Below are 14,357 nucleotides of genomic sequence, written 5' to 3' on the forward strand. Positions count from 1 at the left end.
TTTTCAATAATTTATATCGTGAAAAAAAATACAATTTTTTATCATGGTAAAGTGATAAAGTCATGCCAAATTTTGAAAGTAATTTCAAAACAAGAATAAACCCATATCTTGTATTAAACGTTTTTTTTTTAACTAATCCAAATTTGAAAATCCAACATAAAACTTCAAATAATTTTCAAAGACATCCTTTTACCAAAAACCATTCTTATTAGAATATAAAAAATAACCTAATATATCCACATTTACCACTTAAAAAAAACTTTTATGTCCACACTTCCATTATGAAAAAGAGACAACAATTCCACCGACAACCATAATATATATAAAGTTTATGATCAAACGATTCGGCACGCGCAAACAACTCTATCGGTAGAAACTTCAAAAATTCAATAAGCGCAATGATTTGATAACTCTCAGGGCAATAGAGATGGAAACGCACCATATTGAAAACCCGGCAAATTTACATCAAAAAATTCTTCAGTAAGTGAATTTTGTTAACCAAATGTTCTGTAACTCAAACTTACATTTGTTCACATACGCGCTTACTTCCCGCAAAATGCTATCTCAGAGATGAAACCTGTAACAGTGTTTTTTATTAAAAAAGAGGCATGCTAGTCTTATTATTGCTTTAACTTCTCTGTCTATTCGCATTACAATTTGTTTGTAAATAGCTGTAGCAAATTATGATACTATCTGTTTACACATTGACCCATGTTTTCATACTGTAATTTGGACTTTTAGTTGTGAAAACTCTATAGTTGTAGCAAAATATGATTCCAGTGGATGGTTGGAAAGATTTATTGTTTTGAATTCGACCTCTGTTTTCATACTGTAATTTGGACTTTTGTGAGCTGTGAAAAATCTACTCGCAACCATGGAGGACGTGCCCTCTATAGGACCCTTTATTGCCATCCTTATATGTTGTGATTTTAAACTGGTAAAGCTCAGGTTTTAAATGTAACTTCATGCATATTAGGCACCATGTTCTCATTGCCCTATGCCAGGTTCACGTCGGCTCCTTATGAATTTTCAATCGTCAGTTTAAGTGATTATAAAATTAAGCTCTCACTTTGTTTTCTGTTCATAGTCCGCATCTCACAACTACTATTCCTGGAGTTTTCCGATAACCACAGGAGATCTTTATGATATTTATCCAGATTTCTTTTAGATTATGGTAGGAAAATTTGGGCAAAAACCATTTTATTGACACAATTATAGGATATTAAATATTTAAGTGAAGTATGTTTTCTTTGAAGTTGCCTGGAGATATATGCGTCGATGGGCTACAACACAAAAATCGGATTTCCTTCGGGTAAGTATTAGGTCCGAGTAGTATTTTCTGCGAAAATCACCTAGCAACTTGCATCTGATCTCTTTCCTTTGAAACTTATGCCAATGGTTGGCGTAGATCACAGGAAGCTGGTGGATGGATTGACACTCTGTCGGCCTTCTTCACTAACCAATGGTTTGTTGGTTAAACAAAGATCTTATTAAGAAGCATTTGTAATTTGTTTTTATTTTATTTTTAAGGTTACGTGGGTGGGACCACCCACAGGGGATTTGAAGGAGTGTGAATACATTCACTGTCAATCCAAAGCCCAGTGGGCAAGAAACAGTTGTAATTCTTATTTTCTCTCGCTAGGTTGAAATTTTTAGTCATGAAATTTGCAATGCTAACATTTCTGAATGGTACTGTCTAAGTGGCAAGTATGAAACTCATGACAAATATCACAAGTGCATAGCTGAGATTTTGAGATGGCTTAAATGATTCATTTTATGCTCCAATTAAAATGACTCCACCGCTCAGCTTTGTTAACGAAGTGGAATCGAGAACAGGGGGATTCTGCAGCAATCTAATTCCCTAGCACAATTTATAAAGAGATTGAAAATATACATTAATGGACAGGGCTGAAAGCAAATAACGAAATGAAAATAATTAACTTGCAATAACATAAATCAACTCACAATTATATACAATTATATACAAAGACTGAAAGCACACTGCCTCACCTCAAGTGGACCCCCTCAATGCTTGGCCTGTGCAGAGGCACTATGAAATCACCAGGGCAAAGTTGTTACCACAGACCGTTCATAAAACTCAGAAATGAATATTAGAAATATAACGATTGGCTTATATTAAAAGAGTCTGTTTATGGGAGTGTACACATAACAAGTGTGAGAGCACCAGGGATTACAGGGATTCTCATGCACTCTTCGTTTGAGCACATGGATCATGCACTGTATGGTGAGCACATGTCCCCGTGTTGGAGGTAGATGTTACCAGCCAAAAATGGGTAACCCCTAAGAGAAATTTTTTCTCCCTATTGGTTGGCCAGCTAGCCAACAACCCTATGATGATCGACAGATAGCTTTACTTTAGGGTTCTTCACCTGTGCTCTAGTTAGTGCTCTTTCCCATCTGGCATACTTCTTGAAGGAATGTGGGTCATCTATTAGAAAGTACACTAACCATTCCTGTAATCACGTGCTTTCATTTAATGTTTTGGGCATACTAATATGGATCATAGGCCAAGCTGGATGCTTGAATGCTCATGGTTGTACCCTTGCCTCCCATGCTTCACTTGGGAGATTATCCTTTGTCCCTAGTGTTGAGAAATCTAGGGCATGAGTAGTTAAAAGATTTATTTGCTTGATAATTGCTTGTGATATACTTTTACTTCTTAGCTTATAGTTTTTCCTTCGTTATGTTATTATTGTGTTCTTTTCATCAAGACAATTACCAATATGCACAATAAAAGACAAGTGACACAGTATGTAGGCTTGTCAGCCAGGGCCAAAACCTCTCACCTCTTGAGAGGAAAACCCGATCAAAATTCTTCTTCTAGATCTTCAATTGATAAGTACCAAGACCATGACAAAGACCCTTGACTCTAGTGTCCTCCCAAGAACCTTGTCACTAACCTTGATGCTCTACCTCTTCCCTTTCTCGATTTTCTTTTTGATCTTGAACTGCTTTCCTCAGCTCCTTTTAGAGAAACTCGGTCTCTATACTGCTTCTTCTCGACTTCTCCTAGAGAAACTCAGTCTCTATGATCTCTCTGGCTTCCTCTAGAGAATCTCGGTCTCTAGATCTCTATCTCTGTCACCCAGAACAAGTATCCTAGGAGAATCCTTCCTTCGCTGCCCCAAAAGAAACCTCCTTCGCTGCCCCAGAAGAAACCTCTTCTTTGCTGCCCCAGGAGAATCTCTTCTTCGCTATGCCTAGAAGAATCCTCCTTCGCACTTTCCTTTTACCCTCTTCTTCGCACTTTTGCTTGTCAAGATGCTTGCCTTTGAGTGAGGTCGAGTGTGGCTATAAATACACTTCTTCTCATGTCCTTTAGGCCAACATGATCACAAGAGTTAGGCTGACTTCTTCTAGCATGTTCTTCCATCGTTGTAGGTCAAATTGAAGAGGATAAATGACAAGGTCTTGGAGGATATTTTACATAGACAAGTTTGACTCTATACAAAGTGTAAAATGACTTCATTACATGACAATGTCTCTTTCATTTTATGACTAGATGACAAATAATTCCTAAAGACTCTCAATGGGAGTCTTGACTCAAAAATAAAATCTCTTGCTCATGAAACCCATGAAGCAAACAATACAATAAATTTATTTTTCTTCTTTACATCTTATTACATAAAATCATAGTTACATGTCATTATGAAGACCAAACCTAGTTACACTTTTCAACACCTAGTTCAGTGTGACCTACCCCGAGGCCTTTTTCTTCCATTGTTGGGATGGGCACTAATAGTAGGTATTGATTGATATAGCATGCCCAAGGTAATCCATACTTGTCGCCTTCCATGTTTCCCTTATATCCACTTCCATTCTTTGGATTGATTGTCATTGATCATTGGGATTGGCACACTATATCTTCATCTCTAAGTTAAGGCTTGGAAATTTTCCCTACAAGGTTGATGCAGTTGGAAGAAAGATAAAAGCATATGAAGGCACAAATGCGATAGATGGCTGGGACATATATAAGCATGTAGGCAAAATCCCAACATGAGCTCTACGCCCCTCATTAGCCATCACCAAGTTCCTAAGAATTTCATGTTTTATCTAACACCAAAGAATTTATGACTGTCCCAACCATGATGAGTGGTAAATTGCTACATTTTTAAGGGGTATTGGAAAAAACATAAAGCAAGTTGGGTCACCTAAGCTATGCAAGAAAGAAAGGAAAATCATTAAAGTAAAAGGCGCACTAGAGGGATGGAAAAAGTAGGGCGAGGAAAGAGGTAACTCATGCCTCCATGATTGCTTCCTCTTCTCATCATTATACTCAAAGATTTTGGACCTCCTTCAGCTGGTACTATGGCTATGGCCATCCTCCTTAAAATATTTCCCATTCTATGATCACATTTATCATATGTATCTATGGATTGATGGGTCTACCTGTGAAATGTCCTTCCTCTTAGGGTTGGAAGCACCTAATAAGGACAACTGCATAATCACCCCTAACAAAGTGTGTAAACATGCTTACAAATTCTGAGCTAGAAAGACATTTGAAGGCAAGGTTTGTGTGAAGTATTTTTGTGCCCTTGACATCAAATATGGTCCACTATGATACTTTAATGTTTTTTGTCCCTTATGATGTCAAATCTCACTTGATCTTGAGAGTATGCTTTTGGTGGTTCATCACATATGCAATAGAGATCCCTTGAGGGATGGCTTGACACCTTTCCAACATAGTGAAGAGGATGTGTAGTCCAGTTTTGAGAGCACATATGACACTGCAACTCCAACGTTGCCCCTCCTAAGATAAGTGTCGGGCTTTGAGGAGCCTCCACATTTGAAACTTTCAATTCCTATACCATCTTCTTGCTATTTCTTCTCTTCTTCTAAAGGCTCATGCTTGAGGAATTGTAACTCTTGTATCTCATTATTCACTCAAGGCTTTCAAGCTAATTCTTTTGTAACTTTTCTCAAGTAGATCTTAAATCATTCATTGCACCTTTGGGGATAGAGTAGTTTTGATCTTCAAGTTCATATTGTAAGCTCTTCTCAAGTAATCCCTCATTCCTATAAGAGGTTATTCACACTGCTTAACTAATAATAAAGAACTATTTTTTCTTTGGGAGCTTGGGAATCCTCCCCTTGGTATCCCACTCCTTCTATCTTTGAGAGAGGGTTCGTCTTTGCATGGTGCTTGATTTGATTGTTGAAAAATGCAGCAAGAAATTCTCAATTTGATTTTGCCTTTGATTGAATTGAGAAAATTCGAATTTCCACATCAGCAGACAACTTGGATGCAGTTAACTTGTGTGACATGGCTCTTTTTACTCACTTAGCTCAGTAAATTTGAGTTAGAGTTTAGTTAAGCATGTGTGATTGCTAATTGTAGCAATCAAGGTCAATTATCTCAGGTTGTTTTCAGTTAAACTAGTTCTAATTGTTGGAGGAACTAGTGGAAGGTCTGTTGTGCAATGGGACTTTAGTCAAACTCAACGATCATCCAATTAACTGACCAATCAGCCCAAAATAGCTAGTGCATGCAGAGAAATCGAGTTCCCCAGCTGTGGTGGAGATTCCAAGGCATTGTAACATCAATTGTAGACTAGTCTTGAGTGTACATGTGTTGCATGCAGTTAGATGATCAACCTTGGGAATTATGCAATCAATTTGAGAAATTTCCTAAATAATACAGGCCTAATTTCTCAAGAAACTGCGCAAGGAAATAGGGGCTCAAGCAGAGGCAGAAATTGACCAAGTTTGGGTCAGAGCTTCTTAGTGAGCAGAGAGATAGGTTATTCACTTGCAGGTTGTGTTCAGTTGAGAAAAGCAATTGTAATACATGTCTATTCATCAGATTAATGCAAGTAGACATTGGAGTTTTTAGCAGATTGCTTTCCTCGAAAAAAACTGTGTGCATGTGTGTTATTTCTCATTGCATGTTTGTGATTGATGTTCTAAATTGTGAATTGATTTCCACAAAGCAGTAGAGTAGGTTTGTGTCTTGTGATTTTGATTAAAATTTCATGAGCAGTTGCAAATCTACATCATAATTTCTACATGGTATCAGAGTAGGATTCACATTAGATCAGGAATTTCGAAGTTGTTTCTTAGGAGGTTTGATTTTGAAGTTCAATGTAGTAGGTTCTCTTTAGAGCTGAGAAGCTGACCTTCAACTGGATGAGGCTAGAGTATGCCTTGGAAGGTAGCTCTAATTTCATTGCATTGAAGGATCGTGTGAAGGCGGTATTGGATGACAATGCATTGCTAGAATACATCAAGACAGATGTTGCAAAACCACAAGCATTTGATGCCCATAACCTTGCTTAGTGGAAGAAAGATGTAGCCAAGGCGAGGAGAATAATCTTGGAGGGAGTACAGGATCACATTGTCTCAAATCTCCACGGGAAAGAAACTCTTTTCGCAATGTGGAAAGCACTGATAGAGTTGTTCGAGAATAGTAGCGACTACAAGAAGTTGGCGCTCAAGGATAAATTTCGAAATATCAAGATGCAGAAGAATGACATGATTCCGCAGTATCTGAGCAAGTTCACACAAGTTCATGATGGACTTGGTGGGGTTGGTGTAAATGTTTCAGAAGATGACTTGGTAAGGCTAGCCCTTCTAGGGCTTCCCAAGCGCTGGCATAGCCACCAAGATTCAGTGAACGGGAGGGAGAAACTACCGAATTGGGAACACTTATGGTCCGATTTGGTACAAGAGGAAATAAGGCGGAATACCAAAGATGGGACTTCATCCAAGGGTGAGGATGAAGAAAACTTTGCATTGGTTGGAAAGGGAAAGAAGGGAAAAGGGAAGAAATCTCAATCCAAACCAGAATCCAGCCAAGGGGGCAAGAAGAAAGATTTGTCCAAAATTAAATGCTTCCACTATCATGAATTCAAGCACTATGCCACGAAGTGTCCACACAAAAATGCAAGCAAGAAGACCTCAGGAGGAGCAACAGGTGAAGCCTTGGCTTCACAGTTCGAGCTTGACTTTACCCTCATCGCATGCATGGCCAACACAGTGATGGGGAGTGTGTGGTACTTGGAATCAGGTGCATCGTTCCACATGACAGGGTGTAGAGGGTTTTTTAGTGACCTGGAGAAGAAGGATTTGCAAATGCACATTGAGCTGGGGAACGACAAAAGGTACAATGCAATCGGGGTTGGTACAATCACCTTTTAGAGGGAGTCGGGCTCCCATCTCAGGCTCAAGGATGTCATGTTCGTTTCGGGCCTAAAGAAAAATCTCATCACTGTTGTAGTTTTGGAAATTTGTGGTTATGATGTGATCTTCAGTAAAGGAAAAACATTCCTAAGACACACAGCCACAGGATAGGTGAAGCAGATTGGGGTTCGTGTGAAGAACTTGTATAAGCTAGATGTGGAAGACTGTGCTGCATTAAACACTAAGGCGGAGAAAGTGTAGAGCCGTGATGTCGGTGAACTTTGGCATAGAAGACTTGGCCATTTGCATCATGACGCCCTGAGATTATGCAACAAATAACCACATGCCTCCCCAAAGGGGCACTTGAGTAGTGGGATGTATGCAAAGGATGTACCTTGGGGAAGTACACAAATCCACATTCCATGATCGGGACAACAAAACACATGCAGTCCTAGAAAGGATCCACTTTGATGTTTGTGGACCTTTCTCGATATCCTCCACTACTAGACACAATTATTTTGTTATTTTTATTGATGACTTCTCACAAGAGTGCTAGATCTTCTTCGTGTGGAAGGAGGAAGAGAGATCTTGCAAGAAGGACCTTGCAAGAGAATTTGAAATGAAGGACATGGGTCTCATGCACTACTTCCTTGCGTTGGAAGTATGGCAAGGCGATGGGGAACTATTTGTCTCTCAAGCCAAGTATGCAAATGAGATACTACAAAGATTCTGCATGGAGAGTTACAAACCCATGGAGACATCCTTGGCGACCAATTGAAGGAAGGAGGATGGCACTTCAGGTGAGGAAGTGGATGCTACCATTTATCGACAACTAGTGGGTTCACTGATGTATCTTGTGAACACATGACCAGATATGTGCTATGCAGTCAACCAACTGAGCCAAGCTATGGTTAGGCCGACCAAATTATTTTGGAAGGTAGCTAAGCATGTTCTACGGTACCTTAGAGGCACTACTCAGTTTGGACTATGGTACAAATGGGTAGAGGGAGTGAAGCTATGTGGCTTGACAGATGCAGATTGGGTGGGGAGTCCATCAGATCGAAAGAGTACATCAGGTGGAATTTTTAGTGTTGGGTCTGCAATGGTTTTGTAGTATAGCAAGAAGCAAAGATCTGTAGTGCTATGCTCAGCAAAAGCAGAATACATGGCTGCAAGTCAAGCAACATGTGAGGCGATTTGGATGAGAAAGATAGTTGTGGGACTATTTGGTCAGATAATGGATCTAATTGTGATCTACTGTGATATTCAGAGTTGCATCAGGCTCTCTGAGAATCCTGTTTTGCATGATCGATCCAAGCGTCTAGATATCTGGTATCACCATTTGCGGGACTGTGTGTAGAGGTAGATAATGGTTCTTCAATGCATTCTGGTAGAGGAACAAGATGCTGACATTTTGACAAAGTCCTTGTCAAGAGGGAAGTTCGAGTTCCACAGGTGCAAGATAGGGGCGGTTGATAATCCCTTTTTTGTTGAGAGGGAGTGTTGAAAAATGCAGCAAGAAATTCTCAATTTGATTTTGCCTTGGTTAAATTGAGAAAATTCGAATTTCCACATCAACAGACAACTTGGATGTAGATAACTTTTGTGATATGGCTCTTGCCACTCAGGCAGCTTAGTAAATTCGAGTTAGAGGAGTTAGATTCAGTTAAGCATGTGTGATTGCTAATTTGTAGCAATCAAGGTAAGTTATCTCAGGTTGTTTTCAGTTAAACTAGTTCTAACTGTTGGAGGAACTAGTGGAAGGTCAGTTGTGTAGTGGGACTTCATTGAAACTCAGCGATCATTCAATTAACTGATCAATCAACCCAAAATAGCTAGTGCATGCAGAGAATTCAAGTTCCTCAGCTGTGGTGGAGATTCCAAAGCAGTGTAACATCAATTATAGACTAGTCTTGAGTGTATGAGTGTTGCATGTAGTCAAAGACTCAAATGATCAACCTTGGGAATTGCACAATCAATTTGACGAATTTCCTAAATAATAGGGGCCTAATTTCTTAAGGAATTGCACAAGGAAATAGGGGCTCAAGCAGAGGTAGAAATTGACCAAGTATGGGTCAAAGCTTCTTAGTGAACAAAGAGATAGGTTATTCACTTGCAGGTTGTGCTCAGTTGAGCAAAGCAATTGTAATACATTTCTATTCATCAAATTAATGCAAGCAGACATTGGGGTTTTCAGCTGATTGCTTTCCCTGGAAAAAACACTGTGTGCATGTGTGTTATTTCTCATTGCATGTTTGTGATTGATGTTCTAAATTGTGAATTGATTTCTGCAAAGCAATAGAGTAGGTTTGTGTCTTGTGGTTTTGATTAAAATTTCATGAGCAGTTGCAAATCTACATCATAATTTCTACATTGATCTCTATTATGGTCTTGAAGTTAGAATTAGTTTGCTAATTTGCTCACATTTTCTCTTCATGCTAATTTACTTATTCCATAGGCTCATACTTTCTCTTATTTGATCTTATCTCACTTCAAGTTAATATTCATTAGTGTTTATTTCGTGCTTTGTACATGCTAGTTCCTCTTGTACTAATGCTCATTTGATTTCATGCTAATTGTACATTTCATGCTAAGTTTTCCATCTCATCTCACTTAGCTTTTGATATTTGCTAATTATTCATCTTTCCATGCTAATGTTTTCTTACAATTTAGTTTAGTTCATTTCACACAAGTATCATCCAATTTGTTAGTTTAGTTTCATGCAACTTTCATTTTGAGCTAAGTTGTCAATTTCATGCTTCATCTCATTTAGCGTCTAGTTTTCAATTAATCATTCACTTGTGTATGCTTTCAATATTTGATTTTATTTATATGCAAGTGATATCTAATTGGTTAGTTTAGTTGTTGTAACAATCTAATTTCATTTTCATGCAATTTTCCCTTTACGTGCTAATTTAGTTTCAAGAATCTAGTTGCCATTTTACTTGATTTAGGTTTGCTTCATAGTTCATTCACAACTTATCTCATTCGCTTATTTGCAAATTGCTACCTTTGAACATCAGTACAGTTGCAATTGATCATTTTTGCTCTCTAAAATTTATCTCCAACGTAAGTTGGTTTTATAGAGATTAGGACCCCTTTCTTGATATCCTTTTCCCAAGTTTGTGAGAAAGGTAAACACATTACTGGGCAGTTTAGGTTCAACTTTTCTAGTGTTGGAGCGCCGACATGTGGGTAGACTTGAGGGACTAGGTGGATACTCTTTAATGAAGCTAAGCTTCTCCACTTGAGGCCCCTTGCTACCATCCCTATCCTTACAAGGGTAAAAGTTTAAAGAGGAAGTTTCACCTTAGAATATGTTAGAGTAGGTCTAATAAAATAAACCAAGAGCACTCTACATCACATCTTACCTCATTGCAACAATTCCTATGTTTATGCTATCTTGAGTTTATCATTTACAAGTATCATTTATTTCCAAGTAGCATTTCACACTTCGCAAGTATTGCGGGTTTACTTTTACAAGCATTTATATTCTTGTACTTGGAGCATTTCATTTGAAGTTCACTTGTGTATCTTGAAGCATTTGGAGTTTATTTACTTATCTTGGAATATCTTTCATTTCATTGGTGCAACTTTTCCTTCAAGTATATTTCATGTGAACACACTTTACATCTCAAATGCAATTGTATTTTTACTTGCTATCTTCCTTTACATGTTCTTACTTTGCAAGTCTAATTTACTTCTTTGAACATTTATCTTTTGCAAGTTACTTATTTGGCACTAGTCTTATCATTTGAATTCTTGCAAAGGTTCGATCTTGTTGATATCATTGCTTTACATATTTGGTATCTCTACATGCTCATGGTTATGTCATTTACTTGTTGAAGTATTTACATGTTTTAAGTTGATGGTTGATGTGTCCCTTGATTAGCTAATCTTTCATCTCCTAGAACTTGTTTAGTATCACTAACCAAGCCTTAGATTTCCTTTAGGGTCTGCCCCCATAGGCTTCATCTAGGAGAGAGCCTAGATAGAGGAGTTGGAAATTGGGTGACAACCCCAACTCACAGCTTGCCCTCTGTTGACCTCTACTGGTCAACTACCCATGCAGTGCACCCCGTTTTTCTTGACAGAAAGAAGCAACACCTGATCAGCATGTCCGTGCCATCCTGCCATCATCAGCAGCTTGATCTTTTTGATTGTAAACCCAGTCTGCATGTATTAATTGTAAATAATCTTAGCAGACATGAGTCATGTATGTAATTTGCCTAGGTGGACCTAACTTTCTGATGATAATCTACGTCCCGGAAGGTTTTTTGTCTCACCGATCCACGGATCGGCAGAGTTTTCCTTCAAACCTGACCCCAAAGCCGGGATTGATTTTGTCATTAGAACTTTAGGAGAATCCTAGTGTGTTGATCTGCTAGATTATCGTTGTGTCGCAGAACTGGGTGTTTTTGTGAGGGTCTGTATTAAATGGGTTTGTCCCTTAAGATGTATTTTTGTAAAAGTCATGATGTAATGTGTCCTGAGGGTCGAGAAATGTTTTAAATCCCCTCATGAGTCCTAAGTCCTAGGTCCTAGGTGATGTTTCCGAAGGCTTAGTTCAGTGATCCATGTTAAAATGAATTAAAAAAATTAAAAAATGAATAAAAATAATAAAATAATAAAAAATTAATAAAAAATTAATAAATGAAGCAAAAACCCTAACTAATAAAATAATAATATTTTAAGTGATTAAATCGACGGATGAGATCAAGAGATGTCTTGATCCTCATCAACGGTCGAGATCATTTCTACATGGATCACTCGAACTAGCCGTTAGGATCATTTCCTTTATATAGGGTCTTAGGGGGTCATTTCAAGTTCATCTGATCTGTGAGTCTGTACTGAAAGCTCTCTTGTAATCTGATTTCTGATTAATAAAGAAGACTTTGGGGTTCAAACTGGCTGGTGTTACTCTCTGGGATTGCTGTGAGATCTTTAATTTTCTGCATATTTCAGTTTTCAGCCATTAATCATAGCTTGTTTTTTTTAGAGTAGTGTGAGCACAGGTATCTTGTTCACCTGCTAGGGTTTGAGGGCTGCTAGGGTTTCTGAAATAATGGCAGGTATCTCCATTATTTCCTGAGATCTAGCAGCTTTCTCTCTCTCTTTGCTGATGGTTGCTTGAGATGTGCAGGAAAACATTTTTTGAAGGAAATTTTGTGGGCGTTCGGGGAAGTTCTCGGCTGAACCAGCCAACTCCCGCAGGCTCTTCTGTGCAGAGCCCAGCTGATTGTGCCCTGGGTTAATCATTAGGAGTTTCTTTTCTGTTTTACATTGAGAGATTTTCTTTCTGTTCACAGTGAAGTTCAAAATTGTTGATATATTGAAAACATTACTGTTGTTATTGCTGAATCTGGCATTTCAGGGGCCACATATCTGTAAATTTATTAGCTGTCTTAGGGTTTAATTTTTTTCTGTTCTAGGGTTTTAGATTTTGCTTTATGCAGTTTTGATTAGGGTTTTGTCGTTTTTTGCAGCACTGCCGTCAAGGTTTATACGCTGTCACACTGTGCATAAGCAACAGATTCTAACGAAAGGCATTTTTTGGTTTGCTGGTTTATACATGCACAAACACACAGAGATCCGCCAGCAGCTCCAACATTTCATAATCCACGTCAATCTTCTGCAATCGTTAAAAGCCCAGAGGTTATATGTTAGCAGGCCGCATGCCCCTTCTGTCCATCGAAAATCTGCATAAGTTTCATTTGTCGGCTGACTGGAACTGGAAAACGCATCTTCGATTCATGCACAGCACCTTTAGTATCCGGTGGCCAGCGTGAAATAAGCCCCAGAAATCCTGTGGCTTCATTCTTCCAGCCTGCAGCAAGATCTGTCGTCCTATCTCCATCCACAGTATACCTGCATTCTTTCCCACTCAGTTTCTGCCATACGCATGACCCCTCTGCCTGCTATCGATTTGTCATTTGTTATTCCGCAGCTGCTCTCACCGCCTCACATCGACCTCTTCCTCCCTTTCATGCTGTCGGCAGACTTACATTCCCACGCCGTCACCTGCAGAAGTCCCGATTCATCTTTTATGAGCCCAGGTTTATTCAACAAAATTTTTAGCGAGATTGTGTAAGTCAAGTGGTGTTCTGCGTCTTCATCATCGAACTCTTGATCTCTACAGGCATCGTTTTCTTTGAAGGCACTTGCGTGGGTATCAAATCCTACTCACACCGGCAACTGGTATGGATTTGATCTGCGGCTCAGGTAATGTTTGAAAACTTCGAAATGTTCAGTGCTCAGGTGATTTTTCTCGGTTTCCCTTTTTGGCTGCTGAGGTAATGTCGTTTTACGATTTTTCCTTCAGATTTCTACCATACGTATATATTCTTGCGATTTAGGATTATTTTAATTTCTTTAGATTTGAATTTCTGTTAAATAGTTTTGGCTTATATTTTAGAATAGATTATAATTTTTTTCTTTAGTTTAGTTTCATAATTCTTAGATTTTAATTTTGATTTTTTTTAAATTGTTTCTTTTTTTTTAGATTCTTAGAATATGAAAAAATAAAAAATCAAAAAGAAGATTTATTTATAAAATATTTTTTGGCTTAGTTAGAATATGTTTAGGATTAGTTTGATTTTGTAAATATTAGATTTAAATTAAACTCTTTCTTTCTTTTTCTTTTTTTTTTTCATTTTCTTTTAGTTTTAAAATAAAAAGAAATAACAATAAAAGGTTTTTTTATTTAGTTTTAGACTTAGAGTTATATTTTTGTTTTAGAATAGATTTCAATTTTTTAAATTATTCTTTAGATTTTTTAAATTTTATTTTTATAATATTGAAAAAATAAAATAAAAAAATTGAAAAAAGATTTAAATTTTTTTTTAAAAAATATTAAATTTTTTTTGGAAAATCATTTTTGCCAGATTTCAGTTGCTTTCACGTTATATCTTTATTGCTGAGATCTAAAGTTTTCAAGCCGAGATGCGAAATTGATATCTGGTTGATGGTTTATGATTCTCGTGGTGACTTAAAAGCATTCATCTTTTCAAATTTTTAGCTGCTGGATATCGTTTTTGTCATTCTAAAGAGCATTGTGTTTTAGCTAATGATAGATGATTGTTGTCCATGGTCCATCTTTTTATATCATTTAACAGATAATCGTTTTAACCGCAATCTCTTAAAGCACTGGTCTGCTAAATTAATTAAATCTTTTAAGTGCTTATCTCAATCGTGTCTCGTGTCTCCCAACCCACTGG

The 14,357-nt window shown here is 37.8% G+C and overlaps 1 protein-coding gene across 2 annotated transcripts in view; it reads left to right on the forward strand.

Annotated features, from left to right (window-relative positions):
* The first annotated feature begins 326 nt into the window (after positions 1-326).
* Positions 327-14,357, forward strand: part of LOC149243631 (ARM repeat superfamily protein) — a 293,501-nt gene continuing 279,470 nt past the window's right edge. Inside the window, exon 1 of one of the 2 annotated variants that reach the window (XM_089374589.1) lies at positions 327-480. In XM_089374589.1, coding sequence (XP_089230715.1) covers positions 428-480 — 53 coding nt within the window. In that variant the 5' untranslated portion in view covers positions 327-427. The remainder of the gene's footprint in view (positions 481-14,357) is intronic. The other variant, XM_089374590.1, reaches the window with a different exon arrangement.

This window comes from Pinus tabuliformis, chromosome 8, assembly GCF_031772625.1.
Source record: "Pinus tabuliformis cultivar Carrire ecotype Pingquan chromosome 8, CPIR1, whole genome shotgun sequence".
NCBI classification, from domain to species: domain Eukaryota; kingdom Viridiplantae; phylum Streptophyta; class Pinopsida; order Pinales; family Pinaceae; genus Pinus; species Pinus tabuliformis.